Consider the following 19,108-nt stretch of genomic DNA (forward strand, 5'->3'; position numbering starts at 1 on the left):
TTATGACGGGACTGGGGAGCTATGTTTGTCATAATTAATCCTGCATGTACTGTGCTTGAAGATCTCATCATTGGATTTTTACAACGTGTCCTAAATAAAAAGGGTTAAAGAAGCTGAACTTCTTGTGTTGTATGTTAAAGCAAGTTCCAGTCTTTTTTGTGTTTATTAAAAGTCAGAAGCTGACTTTTAACACACACACTCACCTGTTCCAGGATCCAGTCATGTGGCCGCCCAAACCCTTGGTTCTCCCCCTTTCCTCTCCCCGGCACCACATTAAAACTGTGGGCACCTGGCTAGGGCAGCTCGCGGCTCCACAGCCGAGTGCGAGCCGTGCTGCGCTTCCTTAATGGTGGGACAATCTTCTGGGACCTGTGACGTGTGCCAGAAGATTGCAAGGAGGGGGGAGAGAGGAGATCTACAAAACTAGGTACCAGTCCTCCCCACCCCCCCCACCCCCCCCTCCAAAAAAAATAAATAATATGAAATGCCAAATGTGGCATAGGAGGCGGGGAGGAGGAATGCTTAAAGCAGAACTTCCCTTTTGGGTGGAGTTCCGCTCTAATGAGAGGAGACTGTCCTAAATATTTCCATTGACTGACTAACATTGTCCAAAGTAGCTTGCAGTTAGCCACAATGCCATCTCCTGAAAAACCATCTAAAAAGTAAAAAAAATAGAAACAAAATGTACTTTTTTTTTTTTTTTACATTTTTGCGCATTTCTCATCATATAAAAAAATAAATGTGCTCCGTAGAGGTATAGTTAAGTTTATTTAACCAACACATGCTATGATGGCCATAAAAAAGGAATATCTAAGCCAAAGATATAAAAGGCTGAGTGCTGGCCACTTGGGGAAGAGCCCATACAAATCCTAATACATGTCCCAACAATAGGCTGAATATGGCACATGCCAATGAGAAAACAATGTGGGCTGCCATTGCTGGCCTCCTGAAAATGCTATTTGCTTGGCTGTCTTTCCTTCAAAAAGTCACAGATCCAGAACAAGCACATGGGAAGTCATAGAAACTCAGAATTCTTCATCTCCATTGAAGTAATAATATCCCTCAATATTACTCTCAAACTGGTACATTTTAAGCTGCCAAAAAAAAAAAATGTACCGGCTCAGCCATCCAAGTGGCCAATTAGCTTCTCAACATGTGCTGCACTAATATCAGCCATTTCATGATTCCACTGAAAATGGCTTAACATTGATTCTTTACACCAGATGCATGACCATCTTCCAGAAGCTATTAAATTTCATATCAACTACTAAAACGAAAAGTGAAACCTATAAGTTAAATACAGATTCCTCAGTCGGATTGGATGCGACCTGTCAGCGACCACACTGTTTGTGTCCCGCAGTCTGGGGCGAATATGGGTCCCTGTTCTGAGAGGTTCCAGCTGCGGACTCACCACACGTCGGATGAGGAAACCAGCAGCAATTGGCAACCTACAGATCTCATAACTAGTTCACACCAGAAGATCAAATCCTCATTATTACAGAGCTGCGGCTGGCTGGAGATTAGTTAAAAAGCAATTATATTTTAGTCATGTCTCAATGGCTCCACGGGCTCATCAGGCGTTCATTTTCAGCCTGTCAGTCACAGCAAAGCTCACATCATTTATTGTGTGACAAACAATACAGAGAAGAGCCGGAGAGAGAAAATTCAGTGATTACATTGTGGTGATGGTCAACTTTCTGAACAAATGGGGGGGGTCCTCACATGCGGACCTTGACGTCACCAAAGGACCACATATAATATTAGTGAATATAATATCTCAGAAAACTATCAGACTACAGACACACTAGAGGAGATGGTCAGAGACTGCAGACATACGGTACAGGAGACGGTCAGAGACTGCAGACACGGTACAGGAGACTGTCAGAGACTGCAGACACGGTACAGGAGACGGTCAGAGACTGCAGACACGGTACAGGAGACGGTCAGAGACTGCAGACATACCACAGGAGACGGTCAGAGACTGCAGACATACCACAGGAGACGGTCAGAGACTGCAGACATACCACAGGAGACGGTCAGAGACTGCAGACATACCACAGGAGACGGTCAGAGACTGCAGACATACCACAGGAGACGGTCAGAGACTGCAGACATACCACAGGAGACGGTCAGAGACTGCAGACATACCACAGGAGACGGTCAGAGACTGCAGACATACCACAGGAGACGGTCAGAGACTGCAGACATACCACAGGAGACGGTCAGAGACTGCAGACATACCACAGGAGACGGTCAGAGACTGCAGACATACCACAGGAGACGGTCAGAGACTGCAGACATACCACAGGAGACGGTCAGAGACTGCAGACATAGTACAGGAGATGGTCAGAGACTGCAAACACACTACAGGAGTTGCTGGAAACTGAAGATAGATGACATGGGACTGCTAGAGATCAGTGCTATTACAGTAAATGCTTTCACATTTGTATTTTCTACAGACCCCTTAAACATTACTTGTGCCACATTTGATATTTCACCTAAGCATGGCCCATTATAATAATAGGTTAGGGGGGGGAAGAAAAAAAAAAAAAACACAACACAAAATGAGATGGATAGCACAGAAAAAAAAGTGAGGAAAAAAAGAAAAAAAACAAACATTTTACTACTAGAATCCATTATAAAGAATGTCTTCTTTCAGTGGCTTGAGTAAACACCTAGGTAAGAAAAACTGCTTTCTGCAGGGGTCCCGAGGGCCACACAATAAGTGATACACGCAGCGACAGAAGATTAAAAAAAAAGAAGATGATTGAAAAGCATGGGTAAGTGATTGCGTCTCACAAAATAATTTCACCACTTACTCCATTGTGGTGGTCAGCTCCTCTGTTACATGGGCCGTCTGTAGGATCCCTTCACGTTTCTAACACAAGACACATGACAAAAGAAATATTTAATGTCAAAATACATTAAAAAATAAATCTACAGAGGGTTTAAATTACAAAAAAAAAAAAAAAAAACCCTTTCAACCTCAGACTACAAAGTGAGGTTTAATGCTTTTGGTGGATTAATTCCAACTGTGTATTTCAAAGTCAGCAAAAGAATTGACGTCCTTCAAGTTTTTCTCAGCAGCTTAAGCTCCCCACTCCCAGCAGTGACTTGGCACCTTCACATTCCCTCTCTCAGCAATTGCTCTTCGTATTACTTAGAGTGAGCTGAGCTGCCGGGTCACTGCTAGGAGGAAGAACCAGATGAGCTGAGCTGCCGAGTCATTGATTAGCGGTGGGGGGGGGTTTGGGTGAGCAGCAGATCTCAACTGCTGAGCTACTTGAGCTACCACTGGATAGAGGGGGGCAGGGAGAGCTGAGCTGCCGGGTCACTGCTAGGAGGGAGGAAGAACCAGGCGAGCTGAGCTGCCGAGTCATTGATAAGGGGGGCAGCTACAACTAGATAATGGGGGGGGGGGGGGGGGGGGGGGTGAGCTGTGCTGCCAAGTTACTGCTGGGAGGTACCTAGCCACTGCTGATATGGGGGGGTGCTGACTGCTGAGTCACTGCTGGGGGGAGAAAGCGGAGCCTTTCAGATAAGCACTTCGGTGCATCTGCTGTGAAATTTAAGGATGAATTACTTTTGAGTGCATCATAATGCTTGTTACAAACAAGTACATAAATGTTCAACGCCTGTCCATAGTCTCAGTTTAAAATACAAGGATAGGATATTATAAAATATACTTGTTTTAAAACAGCTGGGACAAAGTGTTGTGTCACAAACACAGAGGGTGGGGCGGTCACTTAAAATGCCTGTGCACCACTGTGGGAATCTGCAGGAGCATGGAAGGGGAAATGTGCTGCTCCCCCATTTATAAAAGCAGCACGCCTAGTACCACTTTGTGCTCATAATATATGTCCAAGTAGTGAAGGAACTTTATATAATCAAGTAAACCGCTCAATGCTTACTGCAACAGTTCCAGGCAGGGGATTTTAAAATTGAGCTCTGCCGCCATCTTGTGGCGATCTACCAAATTTTCAGAGACAGATTTAGATCTTTGTGGTGAGTGTGAAATTTTGAAAGCCAGAAGAGTACCCAAGAAGGGTTGAAGGTCTCATGCGGAGAGTGCACGTTGTCATGTTTCACAAGGAATTTGGACTGTTTTGGACTTTTTTCACAAGCTTGCACAAAGTTGAATTGAAATCATATTTACATTTATATTAATGATGTATAGGAGTGTTTTTCTTTTTTTTTTTTTTTTTTTTTTACTGAGTATCATTTTTTGAATATTAGCACAACACAAAGCAAATTTAATTAGGTATATTCCTGGATTAAGAATATGAGTGAATATAGAAATAAAGAAAATAATAGCTGTATAGCATGTTCATTCATGTCTGTGAGAGGAGAAGAGGTTAACCACACTGCAGAGGATTCTGAGTACTATCAGCAACAGTTGCTGTAAACACATTACACAATCTCTATAACAAATATCAAAATCCAAAGTTACATTACCTTTACCACCACCACTTGCACACACACGTGTTCAGGAAGTCGAATTGGAGCTCGAAAGTGCATGGCCAAGGCCACCAAAAGGTGCAAAATGGCAACCAAGTTCTTCCCATGAATAGCTGCAAAGATACAGGAAAAAAGTCAACACTTTATTCTAAAAACAAAAAAATTACAAAGGATATAAGTCATTTTTAAAATAGAAAGTGATAAAAAATATAACTTTCTATTTTAAAAGTGAACTTCTATCCCTTGTATTTTTTTTATATTTCTTTCTTTTTAGATATTCATATGCAAAAAATATATACACTGCTAAATCTTAAGTCTTGTATAAAAAAAATATTTTGATATTTAAAATATGTGCATGAGGGAAGCCTAATTTGCCTCCGCTTTCTTCTGATCCTCTTCTTATCTCACCCATAAAGTTCGTTTTAAAAGACTATTTGCAGTCTTTAGTGAAGTCAAACGCTAAAACTGTTGAGTGCAAAATCTGGTGCAGCTCTGCAAAGAAAACCAATCGGTTTCCATTTTTTTGTCAAAGCTTAATTGAACAGGCTGAAGTTGGAAGCCGATTGGCTACCATGCACAGTTGCACCAAACTGTGCACTTTCCAGTTTTAGTAAATCAACCCCAGTGCTCTTAGTAGCCAGACCGCATGCAATTCCAACCTAGCACTGTGTTCCAGCAGCAGGTGAAAGGCTTCCCATCCCAGTCCCAGAACAAAATCGAGTCAGGCAAGGCTTCCTATGACTAGCAGAGCAGCACTCCGCAGGATTTGATTTTGTTCTGGGAATGGGAAGACCCCCCCCCCACCCCCACCCCCACCCCACCCGCTGTGGAACACAGCTCTGTGTACAGTATGTAGATAATGCTACATATAATCTATACAGCACTCCCATCAGGTGCGTTTGTTAGTTAAGAAAATTGTTTGGACCAGCTTGGCCCAAATCAACTATTTAAAGTCATATGAAATCTGGAACTCGGCTTTGAGGGTCACAACTCCATCATTTCCCTCTCTAGTCATGTGTCTATTCAATGTGTATAGTGCTATGTAAATTGTACGAGCATTAAAGTGGTTTTAAAAAGGGTAGAAGAATTATCCTGTGAGGAGGGAGCAGGGGCAGATCTAAGCTGCACTGTGTGTGTCAATAGACAGCACACAGTCCGGCTCGGGTTTGCTATGGGAGCACTCAGGAGTAAGAAGGAGCACCAGCGGGGGAACCCAGAAAAGGAGAATCAGGGCTGCCCTGTGCAAAACCCTTGCACAGAGTAGGGAAGTGTAACGTGTTTCTTATTTGGGAAAAAAAAAAAAAAATAATCTAACTTTTTCCAATTATTTAACCATACCTGACTAAGTAAAATAATGGTAAAATATAAAAACTCAGTTAATGTTAATGAAAAATGTTACATGACAAAAAGAGACTACACTGCAGAGTACCTTACTGCTTCCCAAAATATAAACGACCCCGAGTTGGTGATCACATGCAGATAAGAGTCAAAGTGAAACTCTGCACAAAGGCATTCCATAGAAAAGAAAACCATAATGTACTCTAAAAGAACTCTGTGTATCATTGAAGATAAAAGTTACATCCACCCACCTGAGTGTCTCCCTTGCTAATGTGCTTCACCCACAATAGGACTTAAATGTAAAGCCACTATTAATGTATGATTAATCCCTGTTGTGGGTGAAAAGCATTAGAGGGAGAATCTCAGGTGACTGAATGGGACTTTTATCATTAATACATTTATACATGGGAGTTTTTGGAGTGAGGTACCAATTTCTTTTCTATGGGCTGCGCTGGCTGTTGAGGACAGACTTGTAATCACCCACACTGAAGAATTGTTTTGAAGTCAAAACCTGGAGCGGAGCCTCTGGTTTAGCATAAAGGGAGTCGATCTGCCTATAGCAGCATAACAGACATAAAACTTTTAGTGCCAGGATCTTGGCTCTGAAGATTTCATCCTTGCACTGTGTGATTTTAATAACCAAAGCCAAAATCTATTTCATTTATTTCTTTTAGTTTTGGACAGAAGCCTGACAGGTTAGAACATTTGTCAGGTTCAGGTCTACATTTTTACATGGGGTATAGTGGACAGGAGCACTGTGCCAATGTTTAAAGAAGAAATTCAGGTATAGACATTTTATACAGAGTGGTTCAGCTTGGACCAATGTAACTATGTACAGTATACACCATACCTGGCCAGTGCCCCTGAATGTTTGAAATCACTATAGTAGATACCGCTACTCCAGTGATCTTCACTTGTTTCTGGGTCCCATGCTGAGAGGCTGGCCTTCTGCATTCTGAATACAGGCAGTCACCTACTCAGCACAGGCCACATTCAGAGAATGTTTTCCATTAAGAATGGGCTCCGGCATGTTCAGGATCCTAGTCCCAACCTACCTGCCCAATCCCGCCAGAAGCTGACACCGCTAATCACAGGCAGGGAGACATTTCCCGATCCGCAGCTGCACAGACCGGGAAGTGTCTCACTGCCTGTGATTGGTGGTGTGCCGGGTCGGCTTCCTGGCGGGATCGGGCATGTGGGTTGGGACTAGGACCCTGAACATGCCCAAGCCCATCTGTACTTTACATGTTCTAAATGAATTCTACAATTGGACAAGGTGGAGAGTGCGACATCACAGCTCCACCTCCTCTCCAAATTGTCCAGAGAACTTTTGGAAGTCGTTCAGAAATTCCTCTGAATTAGCCTGTGGCAAACAGCCAACCCCCGCTGTTCACAATGAAGCAGGACAACCGATCGTCATGGGACCCGGAAACAAGTGTCCAATATTTATTTCATCACAGAAGTCCAAAAACAGTCCCAACCCTCATTCATTAGGGCTTAATGATGCTTTCAATGAAATGCTGGACGTGTTAATGTGGGGTTATTTGAATATAGCGCAGTATGAACACTCCCCATTCTATTCCGGAGACTCTTTCAATAAAATCAATCTTATAGCATTGGCTTGTTTCCTTTGGGCTTTTGTAATTAAAGCAGTATTAAACCCAAAAGCTTACCAATCCTTATATGTGGTGACTGCATTAGTTATCTTTGTTAGGCTTTTTTTCCCCTCTGTTTTCACCTGTTAATCTGGCTTGTAACACACCTCCTGTATTAGCGTGCTCCCATTCTGGATGAAGGTGCAAAGGGCACGCCTTTGGACAGCAGCATTGACAGTCTGGGGGGAGGTGGGTGTTAGTGTATCTAAGTCTGCAAGTACATCTGACAAATTGAAGCTGAATGCCAGCTAACATGTTATAAGTAGTTACAGCAAACCGTTTTCCTCTTTTGGGATAAAGATTTTACATAAAACTGTCAGTGTTAAATGGTTTGTCTCAACCCAATAAAAGATTTACAGGTCAGGATCACTAGATGAAAATAGAAGAAAGAAAGCCTAAAAAAGAAAACTAATGCAGCCATTACATCTAAGAATTGTTAAGTTGCTATGTAATAAAATATTTGCTTTAGGGTTGAATATTGCCTTAAAGAGGAGCTCCACCTTAAAACAAAAAATATTAAAAGCCAGCAGCTATAAATACTGCAGCTGCTGACTTTTAATACATGGACACTTACCTGTCCCAGGGTCCAGCAATGTCGGCAGCCGAAGCCGATTGATCGCTCATCACTCGGCTCCCCCCACCGCCATCCTCGGTCAGGGAATCGGGAAGTGAAGCGTTGCAGCTTCGCTGCCCGGCTCCCTACTGAGCATGCGCGAGTCGCGCTGCGCGTCTACACTGGTCCCCGTTCTGTTGTGGGAACTGTGTGTTTCCCACAACACAATGGGAGGGGCGGGCATTTGCAGCTAGCTATTCCCGGAAGTTGGTGCAGATACCTGTATTATACAGGTATCTGCACCTCCCTCCCCCCTGAAAGGTGCCAATTGAGGCACCGGAGGGGGGGAGGAATCCGATGAGCGGAAGTTCCACTTTAGGGTGGAACTCCACTTTAAATAAATACATTTGGACCACTAAATCGTTTGTGTGGCACTCTAATTCTTCCTACACCTTCTAGTGTTCAGATTGAGTCATCTTCAAGTTGGAGAGATACCAAACCAGAGTCAATGTGACCCCACAATATTGAATTACCTTCACAATGAGAACCTAAACCAAATTATGGTTCCACCACCTCCTACCTACACTTTCCGGAGACTTTTCTTCTTCTATAGAAGTCTGTGTCTCCATTGAAATGATTCACCCTCTGTTTGTCCTAGTGACCGCTGTCACAGAGACGGAAAGTGAAATTCTGAATTTTATGGTCGTCTCTGGAATATGAATAGAAGGAACGATTTCCACTGAGGGTACCTATTCTGGTGATCACCAACTGGGGGTTTTCTAGGCACTTTGGAGAGTTTTCCAACAACTTCCGTGTGTTTGTCTGTGACAGGAAGTGAAGAAAAATCTCTCTGATGGGACAGAGATTTAATTCTCCTTTTTTTAATAAAGTGTGTGTGTATAATATATATATATATATATATATATATATATATATATATATATATATATATATATATATATATATATATATATATATATATATATATATATATAGTTTACATACTCCAGTTCTTAATACCATGCATTGCCCCCTTTAACATCAATGACAGCTTGAAGTCTTTTGTGGCATTTGTGGATGAGGCTCTTTATCTTCTCAGATGGTAAAGCTGCCCATTCCTCCTGGCAAAAAGCCTCCAGTCCCTGTAAATTCTTGGGCTGTCTTGCATGAACTGCACGTTTGAGATCTCCCCAGAGGGGGTCAATGATATTGAGGTCAGGAGACTGAGATGGCAACTCCAGAACCTTCACTTTATTCTGCTGTAGCCAATGATGGAACGACTTGGCCTTGTGTTTTGGATCATTGTCATGTTGGAATGTCCGAGTACGTCCCATGCTCAGCTTCCTGGCTGATGATTGCAAATGTTCCTCCAGTATTTTTGGATAACATACTGCATTCATCTTGCCAACAGTTTTGACCAAATTTCATGTGCCTTTACAGCTCACACAAACCTCAGCGATCCACCTCCGCATTTCACAGTAGGAATGGTGTACCTTTCATTATAGGCCTTGGTGACTCCTCTCCAAATGTAGCATTTAGGGTTGTGGCCAAAAAGCTCAATTTTTGAGACTTGTCCCTGTGCCGTTTGGCGTATTGTAAGCGGGATACTTTGTGACATTTGCGTAGTAATGGCTTTCTTCTGGCGACTCGACCATGTAGTCCATCTTTCTTCAAGTGCCTCCTTATTGTGCATCTTGAAACAGCCACACCACATGTTTTCAGAGAGCCCTGTATTTCACCTGAAGTTATTTGTGGGTTTTTCTTTGCATCCCGAACAATTTTCCTGGCAGTTGTGGCTGAAATTTTAGTTGGTCTACCTGACCGTGGATTGGTTTCAACAGAACCCCTCATTTTCGACTTCTTGATTAGGAGTTTGAACAATGCTAATTGGCATTCTCAATTCTTTGGATATCTTTTTATATCCCTTTCCTGTTTTATACAGTTCAACTACCTTTTCCCGCAGATCCTTTGACAATTCTTTTGCTTTCCCCATGACTCAGAATCCAGAAATGTCAGTGCAGCATTGGATGAAAGATGCAAGGGTCTGTCAGGAGTCCAGAAACACATTGACCTTTTATACACACACACTAAATTACAAGCAAACAGATCACAGGTGAGGATAGTTACCTTTAATAGCCATTCAAACCCCTTTGTGTCAACTTGTGTGCATGTTATCAGGCCAAAATCACCAGGGTATGTAAACTTTTAATCAGGGTCATTTGGGTAGTTTCTAATGACATTATGATTTAAAAAGAGTAAACACAGTTTATTTATAATAAATGGCTTCAGCCAAACACTAACCATGAGTGAAAGAAAAGTTTTTGTGTTATCATTCGTATTCTCTGAAAAATGGCCAAGAAATCAATTCTGGCAGGGTATGTAAACTTATGAGCACAACTGTGTAATATATATATATCTCTATATCTATATATGAAGAAAGAAGGAGAAAGGTTCCATCTTAGCCTTTGATATGCAGTTGCCATTGTGCTGCACATTTGATTAGTTATAACACTAGCCATTTGATGGCCTAACTGCTACCAGTTATTCCCATTTTGGGAATCTGTTTTAGCATCATTTGGGTTTAAGGACACTTTGTTAAAGTGAACATAGTCAAGGGTCATATAACCCTGCCTTCTCTCTCCTACCTCCCAATTGGATATAAATATATAATGACGGCATTAGAAGGGGGGTATTATTTGCATTCCAAACATTAGATGTCCATGTTCATTTTAGTGTATTTAGAAAACTTTTGGTAAATCCCTTTTCAATTCTGCATGCTTCGGAAATGTAAACATTTACACTATAGCCATTAAGCCAATCAGAATATAGTCCAACTATTTTGACACTTACAGTCCACATTCCATCGTATTGCCCACCCCTGTGGCCTCAGAAACTCCTGGATATCATCCAGGATGTTCTGCAGCTTCTGCTTCTGTGCGATCTCCGACTGCGTCACCTCTGCCACACTCAGCTTGCAATTAGCGAGTTTTTCTGCAAGTAGATGAAAAAACAAATTAAGTGTACACTCTTCAATTAATATTGATTTGGATTCCTTAAAGTGGTTGTAAACCTCAGACATTAAATGTGAACAAAGCATATGCCTCTATAGTGTGTACTCAATCCAGAACACTAAGCGTCACTTTTGTCTGTTGCTTCATTCCTCTGCTATCAGCATAAATCACCTCTGACAAGTATTCCTGACACCAAGAGAAAAATTGTTCCTAATCAGATCTCTCCTCACTGAGCTCTGCAGACTGTAATTTCAGCTCTCTGCCCCTTTTTTCTGACAGTTCAGACAAGCTTTATAGATGTTGCTCTTTAAACAAAGAGAGAAAAAAAGAGTGCAGGTAAACAGGTACAGCTTATATAGGAGGATTTGCTTCATCTCTCTGTATCACCTGAGGCCAGTCACTTCACTGTGTATATGAAAGCATTTACAACCACTTTAAAATCAAACTCTATTGAACCATATGGGGCAAAAGTTTGCAAAAATCATTACACCTTACATTGGTTACATTTATGACATGGAGAAGGTGACAACTAGGTCTGTCGGCATGGACTAAAGGGTGAGTACAGGGATTGAAAACTGGCTACAGGGGTGAGTTCAAAGGGTAGTGATAAATGGGGAGTACTTGGAATGGTCTGGTGTAGAAAGCGGAGCAATCCTATTTAATTTGTTCATAAATGATGTGGAGGATGGGCTAAACAGCTCAACTTCTGTATTTGCAGGGCAATAACTGCTCCGCAGGATGTGGAAACCTTGCAAGAAGATCTGAACAAATTAATGGGGTGGGCAAATGCGTGGCAAATGAGGTTTAATGTACAAAAATGTAAAATAATGCATTTAGGTGGCAAGAACAGGAATGCAATCTATACACTGGGGGAGAACCTCTGGGGGAATCCAGGATGGAAAAGGACCTGGGGGTCCTAGTAGATGATAGGCTCAGCAATGGCATGCAATGCCAAGCCGCTGCTAACAAAACAAACAGAATATTGGAATGCATTAAAAAGGGGATCAACTCCAGAGATAAAACGATAATTCTCCCGCTCTACAAGACTCTGGTCCGGCCGCACCTAGAGTATGCTGTCCAGTTCTGGGCACCAGTCCTTAGGGAGGGATGTACTGGAACTGGAGAGAGTCCAGAGAAGGGCAACACAATTAATAAAAGGGACTGGAAGGACATTAGTTATGAGGAAAGGTTGCGAGCACTGAACTTATTCTCTCTAGAGAAGAGACGCTTGAGAGGGGATATGATTTCAATGTACAAATACCGTACTGGAAACCCCACAATAGGGATATAACTTTTCCCGCGAAAGGGAATTTAAAAAGACTTGCGGCTATTCACTAAAATTTGAGAAAAAGTGCTTTAACCGGAAACTGCGTTAAGGGTTCTTTATGGTAAGAAGCAGTGGTCTCAGCAGAGAGCATAGATCATTTCAAAAAACTATTAGAAAAAAACTATTAGATAAGCACCTAAACGACCACAACATACAGGGATATACAATGTAATATTGACATAAAATCACACACGCGTTGGACTTGATGGACTTGTGTCTGTTTTCAACCTTACCAACTATGTACTGTAACTATGTAACTAAAATTAGGCAACAGGAACAATTGACATTATTATAATATACACTAAGAAACCTGCCCAGATTACAATTGTTCCTCCCACGATAAGCCAGAAACTTGTTCTCCCCTCTCCCCAGACAAAAAAAAAAAAATTAAGTAAATGTAAAACCTAATAAATAAAATCTCTCCCATTCCCTTCCTTTTGGCCTGTACATAAGTACAGTAAGCGAGTGTTGTCAACATAGAGCAGGGAATGTGTTTCTGGCAGGATCGCCAAGTGTAATTAAAGGGGAAAAAGCCTATAAAAATGCAGCCACCATAGCCAAGGGCTGGTAAGCTGCAATGTATTCCATTTTTACCCATGGAATTACATAGACTTTAATTAGTCAGACCAGGCTTGCAGTTTTGGGTCACTATCTGTTGTCCTATTAACCCGAGGACAGTCTAAGTCCAGCCTCAGTTTGCATACATAAATGGCTCGATTTTCTCTCCTGCAGCTGGATCAAATCTAATTTTTGATTGACATTTGTCAAGTCGCAAGGTGTCTGCAGGACTAGCCATAGCTTGAATTTCAACCAATTGAGTAGGAATCATACAAAATGTGAGCCATCTATGGGGTCTTTACACTCAACGATGATATAGTGAAGTACATTGTGAAAAGATCCACAGAATTCAACCAAAACGGTTTTCGACTGTAAGCAAATCCCTTCAATGCAAGCCCTTCTACACCGACATCTGTAACAATCCATAGCCATTAGTGTTCTAGCGCTCACACAGCTCTGTTCATCACCTAATAGCTTCTGCAGGACTTGTCCGTCATAGAAGTCTTCCTCCAGGTTCTTCACTATAATCCTTTCCTCCACTAGGACCTCGTTGATCCAATCTATAAGAACCTGAGGATGAAGGAAAAGCTTGTAAGTCCGTCATGCTAATAGAAGCTTTAACATGTTCACATCATTTCAACAAAAGGTTTTCAACCTTTTTTCAATTTGCAGCTTTCATTTAAATAATCCCCAGTGATGCTACTATGAAAGTCCTCGTTCATTACTTCCTTTTATAGGATTACAACGCTCAGTGCTTTAGCAAACTAAAGGTCATTTATTTAGAATCAGGTTTTAAAGTGACTCAACCTAAAACTTAAAGTATAACTAAAAGCCAACGCTTTTTTCTTTTAGTGTTGGATAGAGTGGAGAGGGAGTAGAACACTTTTTATGTTTTCATTGCTGTCTGCGTGTGAAAATTCAGCCTCTTTATTTGTCCCGTTATCATGTAAAGTGAAAGTAAAAGAAAATCCCAAACTTTGGGTTGACGCCAGTACAGTAAGAGCGGAAATCTTCCACTGGGGGAAATGGCTCCAGTGGCCCTGCTGACAACCAGAGATTCCCTCATTCTGGGGGGGTTTCCTCTCACTTCCTGTTTTGGCTATGGGACAGGAAGTGGAGAGACATCTCCCCAATGGGTCACAAATAGTAAAAAATAAAAAAACAACCTGACAAGGGTTATAACCATTCCTTACTCTAGCAAATGAGTCACTTTAAAGTCATAAATTCAAAATATGAATACAGACTGTAACTTGGAACGCCAGAGCGAAGAGTTGGTTGGGGGGCACACAGGTGAAGACTCTCTGGAGCTTTTGGTGCATCTTCTACCCAAGATTTGCACAGAGGCCACCGCAAATAAAGGGTAGCTATATCACCAGCACACCAACAAGCTTGTTTCAAAGTGAAAAATTTTCTTTACTTAAAATTATATAGATGAGCTTATTTATGTGATTGTGCAACAAAGAAGATTTTGACTTTGATACAAGCTTATTGGTGTGCTGGGGTTATGTTTTATCCGCACTATACTCCATGACCTGGGAAGGAGTCATTGCGGCACCATTTTCATTTTAATTTTTTTATTCTTTATTTTCTGTTTTACAAAGTCATAAGAATACACGAACAAACAGAGAATATAGAAAAACAATCAGCAGTTTTCCCCTCTTGTCTGAAGGAACTGACAGATTGAACATTCTAAAGCCGGTAGCAGATGGAGCGATTTTCAAAATCACTCGATTTCCCCATCAACACAGTCCCTGCTGGGAGAACACACATTGATTATTGCTAGGGCTATAGGTGCTGGCAATAATCGCATGAAAAATCTAACAGGCTGGTTGCACCCAAGTTGATCGAATGGTCAACTTAGGTACCGTACATTCAGTCTGACCACATATGGTTCGAATCTCGGTCAGTCCCTGCTGAACAGGCCATGATTCGAACCATCTATATGTAAATGGAATTAGGTGCGCTACCTATAACATGCAAACTTATAAAAAAGCCAGTGAAAAAAACAACATTTGAATAACAACCTTAGCTACAGGGAGGAGACAGTCATTGCCTCATACGGAGAAACGCAGCGTCGGGTGGAGCTTCTGGATCTGACGTCACCACGTGGCTGGCCTCGGCCGCGGCTGTGTTTTTCGTTGGAAAATATTTTTTGCTCTGCTAAATGCTTTTATGATGTCAGCCGTCCATCATTTGGAATAAAGGAATTTTATTAACCTGCTGCGCTATGAAGCACCTTCTTTCCTCTTTTTAATGTTTCACCATATACTACGAGTGATCCTCTTTGGATAAAGAGTATAAAGGAGAACACTGCAGCTTGTTACACCAGCATTCTAGTGCTCAGAACTGCCTGATCAGGAGGGAATCCGGTTGGAAGTCTGAATCAGCTGTCCCTGTCTGAATGATCTGACACACTTGAGCCCATAAAGATCTCTGTAATAGGGGTCCTACATATCTGGTAAGCAGCCTTTTTTACTATTGCTTGGCTTATGAAAGTATGTGATGAAGACAATATCCCCCATTTGACTGAAAGACTTGTTCTCAGTGAAGTCTCACACCGGTGGGGGTCATCTAATAAGGACGCTATCAAGCCCCCTGACTGATTTTGCACAGAAGTGATTTTTAATCCACGTTTATTCATTCTTGTTCACCTTTCACCAATTTCCCAATTCAGCCTGTAGCTAAGTTTGTTATTCAAATGTTTTTTTCACTGGCTTTTTTTACAAGTTTGCATGTTATAGGTAATTCCATTTACATATCTTACCAAAACCGTATGTTCAGGTTTTCTTTGGGTTGCAGCACCTTTCTTTATGTTATTATACATTTCAAATTTGTTCACATTTGTTTGGCACTAAAAAAAAATGTTTGGCACTTTATTTGTTTGGGGGTAGCGAGGATTGTCCATGTTACACTCGAACCATCTATAGCCAGCTTTACAAAAAATATTAAAATTTAAAAAATAAATAAGAAAAAAGGGTGACTTCATGGTGCTAGTTATAGGTTTGTCTCCTATCTTAAGAGATGTTGTGGCACCATTTTACCACTCAGTTGATTTCAGCAGCAAATTCCAGTATGTTTGGGAGAGGAAAATACGTCACTACTGGAAGGAAAATGAAAACTACCACATTTTGATGAGTCAGGTGCACCAGCGCTGGAAGGAGATGTCAACTCTGACTGAAGGATATTTAGGGGCATATTTATAAAGCAGTGAATGGGGTGTTCACCAAACATTTACTGCAGGGGAATCACTAACTTAAAAACATGCACCAGAAAGATTCACCCGCACTGACAGATTGATTGTCACCTTCACTGCTTTTTAAAATAGGCCCTTATGTTTACTAAAGCACTGTAACAACAACCATGCTTTCTATTTAAAAAAAAAAACAAAGAAAAAAAACACACACACACACATATCTTTACTTCATCCCTTGTTCTGCAGCATCTTTGCAGCCACTCCCTGTTCACATACACTGACTATAGCAGCAATGTCTGCATGGCCTTTCTCAGGACAGTTTCCTGATGGTGACACCAGTGGACAACACCTGTGTAATGTGCGTTGAAATGGCCACTTGTAGTCTCCATCATAAGCCTGTCTCTTTAAGTGTGTGCTGGGGGGGGGGGCGGTATGACGGACACAGAGGTGCTATGGGAAGCATTACATCATCGCAATCATGTGATGGAGGGCAAGCAAATCTATCGGCTGGAATTTAGACTGCCCATGGAGCGCAAAGCTCTGTGCTCTCCACACTCCCACTCTGGCATTGTGTGTCCTGTGGTGGTTAGTGATTGGCGGGTCCGTAGGGTGGTGCTTTTATCGGACCCGCCAATCACTTCCGTTTTTTTGAGTGACTCATCCTGGCTGGTCCGATGGAACATGAGACATGAGCAGAGGAGTCAGCCAGTGATCGGGGCATATCACTGAAGAAGCTGCCAGGAGGTAAGATTAAACAGAGCACACTTGTGTTGTGCTCTCAGACCTGCAGTGTGATTGCAGCAGCTGCCTGTGTAGTGGTGGATCTGGGGAGGAGGAGGGGGGAGAGCAGAGGCAGCGAAGGGTTGAGAAGCTTTTAGCACATTCCCGGGACAGTACATCTGCATGGGGCTGCTAGTGTTAAATGTGTGGCAGGTAGGGGAGGGCCAGCCAGGCATGCAGTGGGTAATGTTATGCTAGTTGTTGGGGCTCTCCTCTCACCCAGCTGCATTTACTCCCAGTCTGAGAGCAGAGATCAGTGCCATCCAGTACGATCTGATCATACTGGATGGAATGGTGACATTGTGTTGGGAGGACAGGAGATGACAGCAGGAGGAGAAGACAAGCTTCCTTCACTGTACACTGATCTGTGCTGGATCAGAACACTGACAGGCAGATCTACCATCTCCTAATCATTAAATATCTCCTTCCTCACTGCATCTATCCAGCCACCCACCCACCTATCCATCCACTCACCTACTCACCTACCTGTATAGCCATCCCTGCACACCCCTTCCTGCTGGTTGTGTATATCCTGGCTATCCCTCCTCTTTCCTATATGAAAACAGTTTATTTCTTGGTATTGTCCTAAAGCTGACCATACTCTGTCCAATCCCTTTTTCGGCAGATCATACACAATACAGTCTGTGCAATCTCCTACAGATCTGCCAACTACCAGAGCCTTCCTTGGGGGGGGGGGGGGGGGGGGGACGACACGCGAGTGAGGCCCCCTAAAATTTGGACCACCTGCAGCCACTGGAGACAGCTGCAGAGTGTTGTCATCCTATAACAGAAGTGCTGAACAAGGACCTTCATGGCAGGATAACCAGGTATTTTAATGAAAGCAGCAGATTTAAAAAGACAAAAAAAACTTACTTGAAATTATATGAATTTGTTGGAGTATAGGAGATTTAAGTGATGGGGTTTACAAATGCAGCATTTGGCACACAGGTGTCTGACAGATTGGCTGCTCCAGTTCCCACAGCAGGTGAGCGGAAAGATTCTATATTAGTGACAAGTCAGCCTCAGACACAGTGGTAGCAGGATGTCTCTATCCACACAAATGAAATATTCTATATCCAAAACCTACTTTTGTTCACTTTAGAGAGGGTGGGGAAGAATCAAAACTCCTTTTTTGAAGTATTTTGATTTTGTTATAGTCATAGTCTTGACCAGGGCTTTTTTTTCTCAAACAATAGGTGCTGGAACTTAACCACGACCCCCCAAAACCCCTCCCCCTACACACACCCTCCAAATCACATCAATAGTCATCTGAATTGAAAACTTTAATTTTGTTTCGTTTTCGTCACGGAAATCATGCTGCTGACAAAAATATTTTTGTTGATTAAATGAATACTGGTTGGAGAGATTGTCACTTCCCGTCTGGAAAAAAAAGTTTGTCCCCAGGACAGGAATTGGAGGAGAAATCTCTCCCAATAGCAACAGACTTTTTTTTTTTTTTGTAGGGGAATGTTAGCATGTCTGTCAGAGTTTAATGGTTGTCTGCTTCCCTGATACAGATTTTCCCCTCGCTTCCTGTCTGGTAAAATGTTGCCCCCAGAATGGGAAATCCAAGAAACGCTCTCTAATGTAACCCTGACAGGGCTTCTAATCCATATATATATATATATATATATATATACACACACATACATACATACATACATACATACATACATACATATATATATATATGAAGGATGGAGAGAGAGAGATAGAGAGAGAGCTTTTTTTTTTTTTTTTTAAATATTTTTTTTTTTTGTCTTACCCCTTTAAAAACTTTTAGCACAACCCTCTCTCCCTCCTGCCCCAATGTTTCATTTTAAATCCATCCTGATAGAAGCTAGGGTAATGACTGACCCAAGCAATCAGAAAATATTAGCAGATGGATTTTTAGACTTCCTTATTTTTTTTATGTAATCTTTATTTATGTAAATTTTGCAGCATAAAAACAAAAAGAAATTCACAGACCAAAATAGAACAAACAAGTCCGAGTAGGTAACTGTCAGTGCAAATGTGAATTATCCAGATGGTGGGTAGGGAGACTAGAGAAGCATCAAAACCGGGCTACATCCGATGAACACCATCACAATTTAAAGTCTCACATGCCCCTACATATATTACAGTCTATGGCATCTCAATACCTGAAACTGGGGCATAGATCCAGACACATTCAGAAAGAGATAGGGTAAAGGGACATGGAGGGGTAAGAGCGGAAGGGAACGGTAACAGTAAGGG

At 41.9% G+C, this 19,108-nt stretch overlaps 1 protein-coding gene across 3 annotated transcripts in view; it reads right to left on the bottom strand.

Moving 5' to 3' along the window:
• PARVB (parvin beta) overlaps window positions 1-19,108 on the bottom strand; it is a 64,594-nt gene that overhangs the window by 21,885 nt on the left and 23,601 nt on the right. For all 3 annotated transcript variants that reach the window (XM_073621940.1, XM_073621943.1, XM_073621941.1), the window contains exons 4-7: window positions 13,368-13,470; window positions 10,855-10,995; window positions 4,456-4,571; window positions 2,820-2,878 (exon numbers count right to left, since the gene is read on the bottom strand). In XM_073621940.1, coding sequence (XP_073478041.1) covers window positions 2,820-2,878; window positions 4,456-4,571; window positions 10,855-10,995; window positions 13,368-13,470 — 419 coding nt within the window. The remainder of the gene's footprint in view (window positions 1-2,819; window positions 2,879-4,455; window positions 4,572-10,854; window positions 10,996-13,367; window positions 13,471-19,108) is intronic.

The sequence above is a fragment of the Aquarana catesbeiana genome, linkage group LG03 (genome assembly GCF_042186555.1).
Source record: "Aquarana catesbeiana isolate 2022-GZ linkage group LG03, ASM4218655v1, whole genome shotgun sequence".
Taxonomy (NCBI): domain Eukaryota; kingdom Metazoa; phylum Chordata; class Amphibia; order Anura; family Ranidae; genus Aquarana; species Aquarana catesbeiana.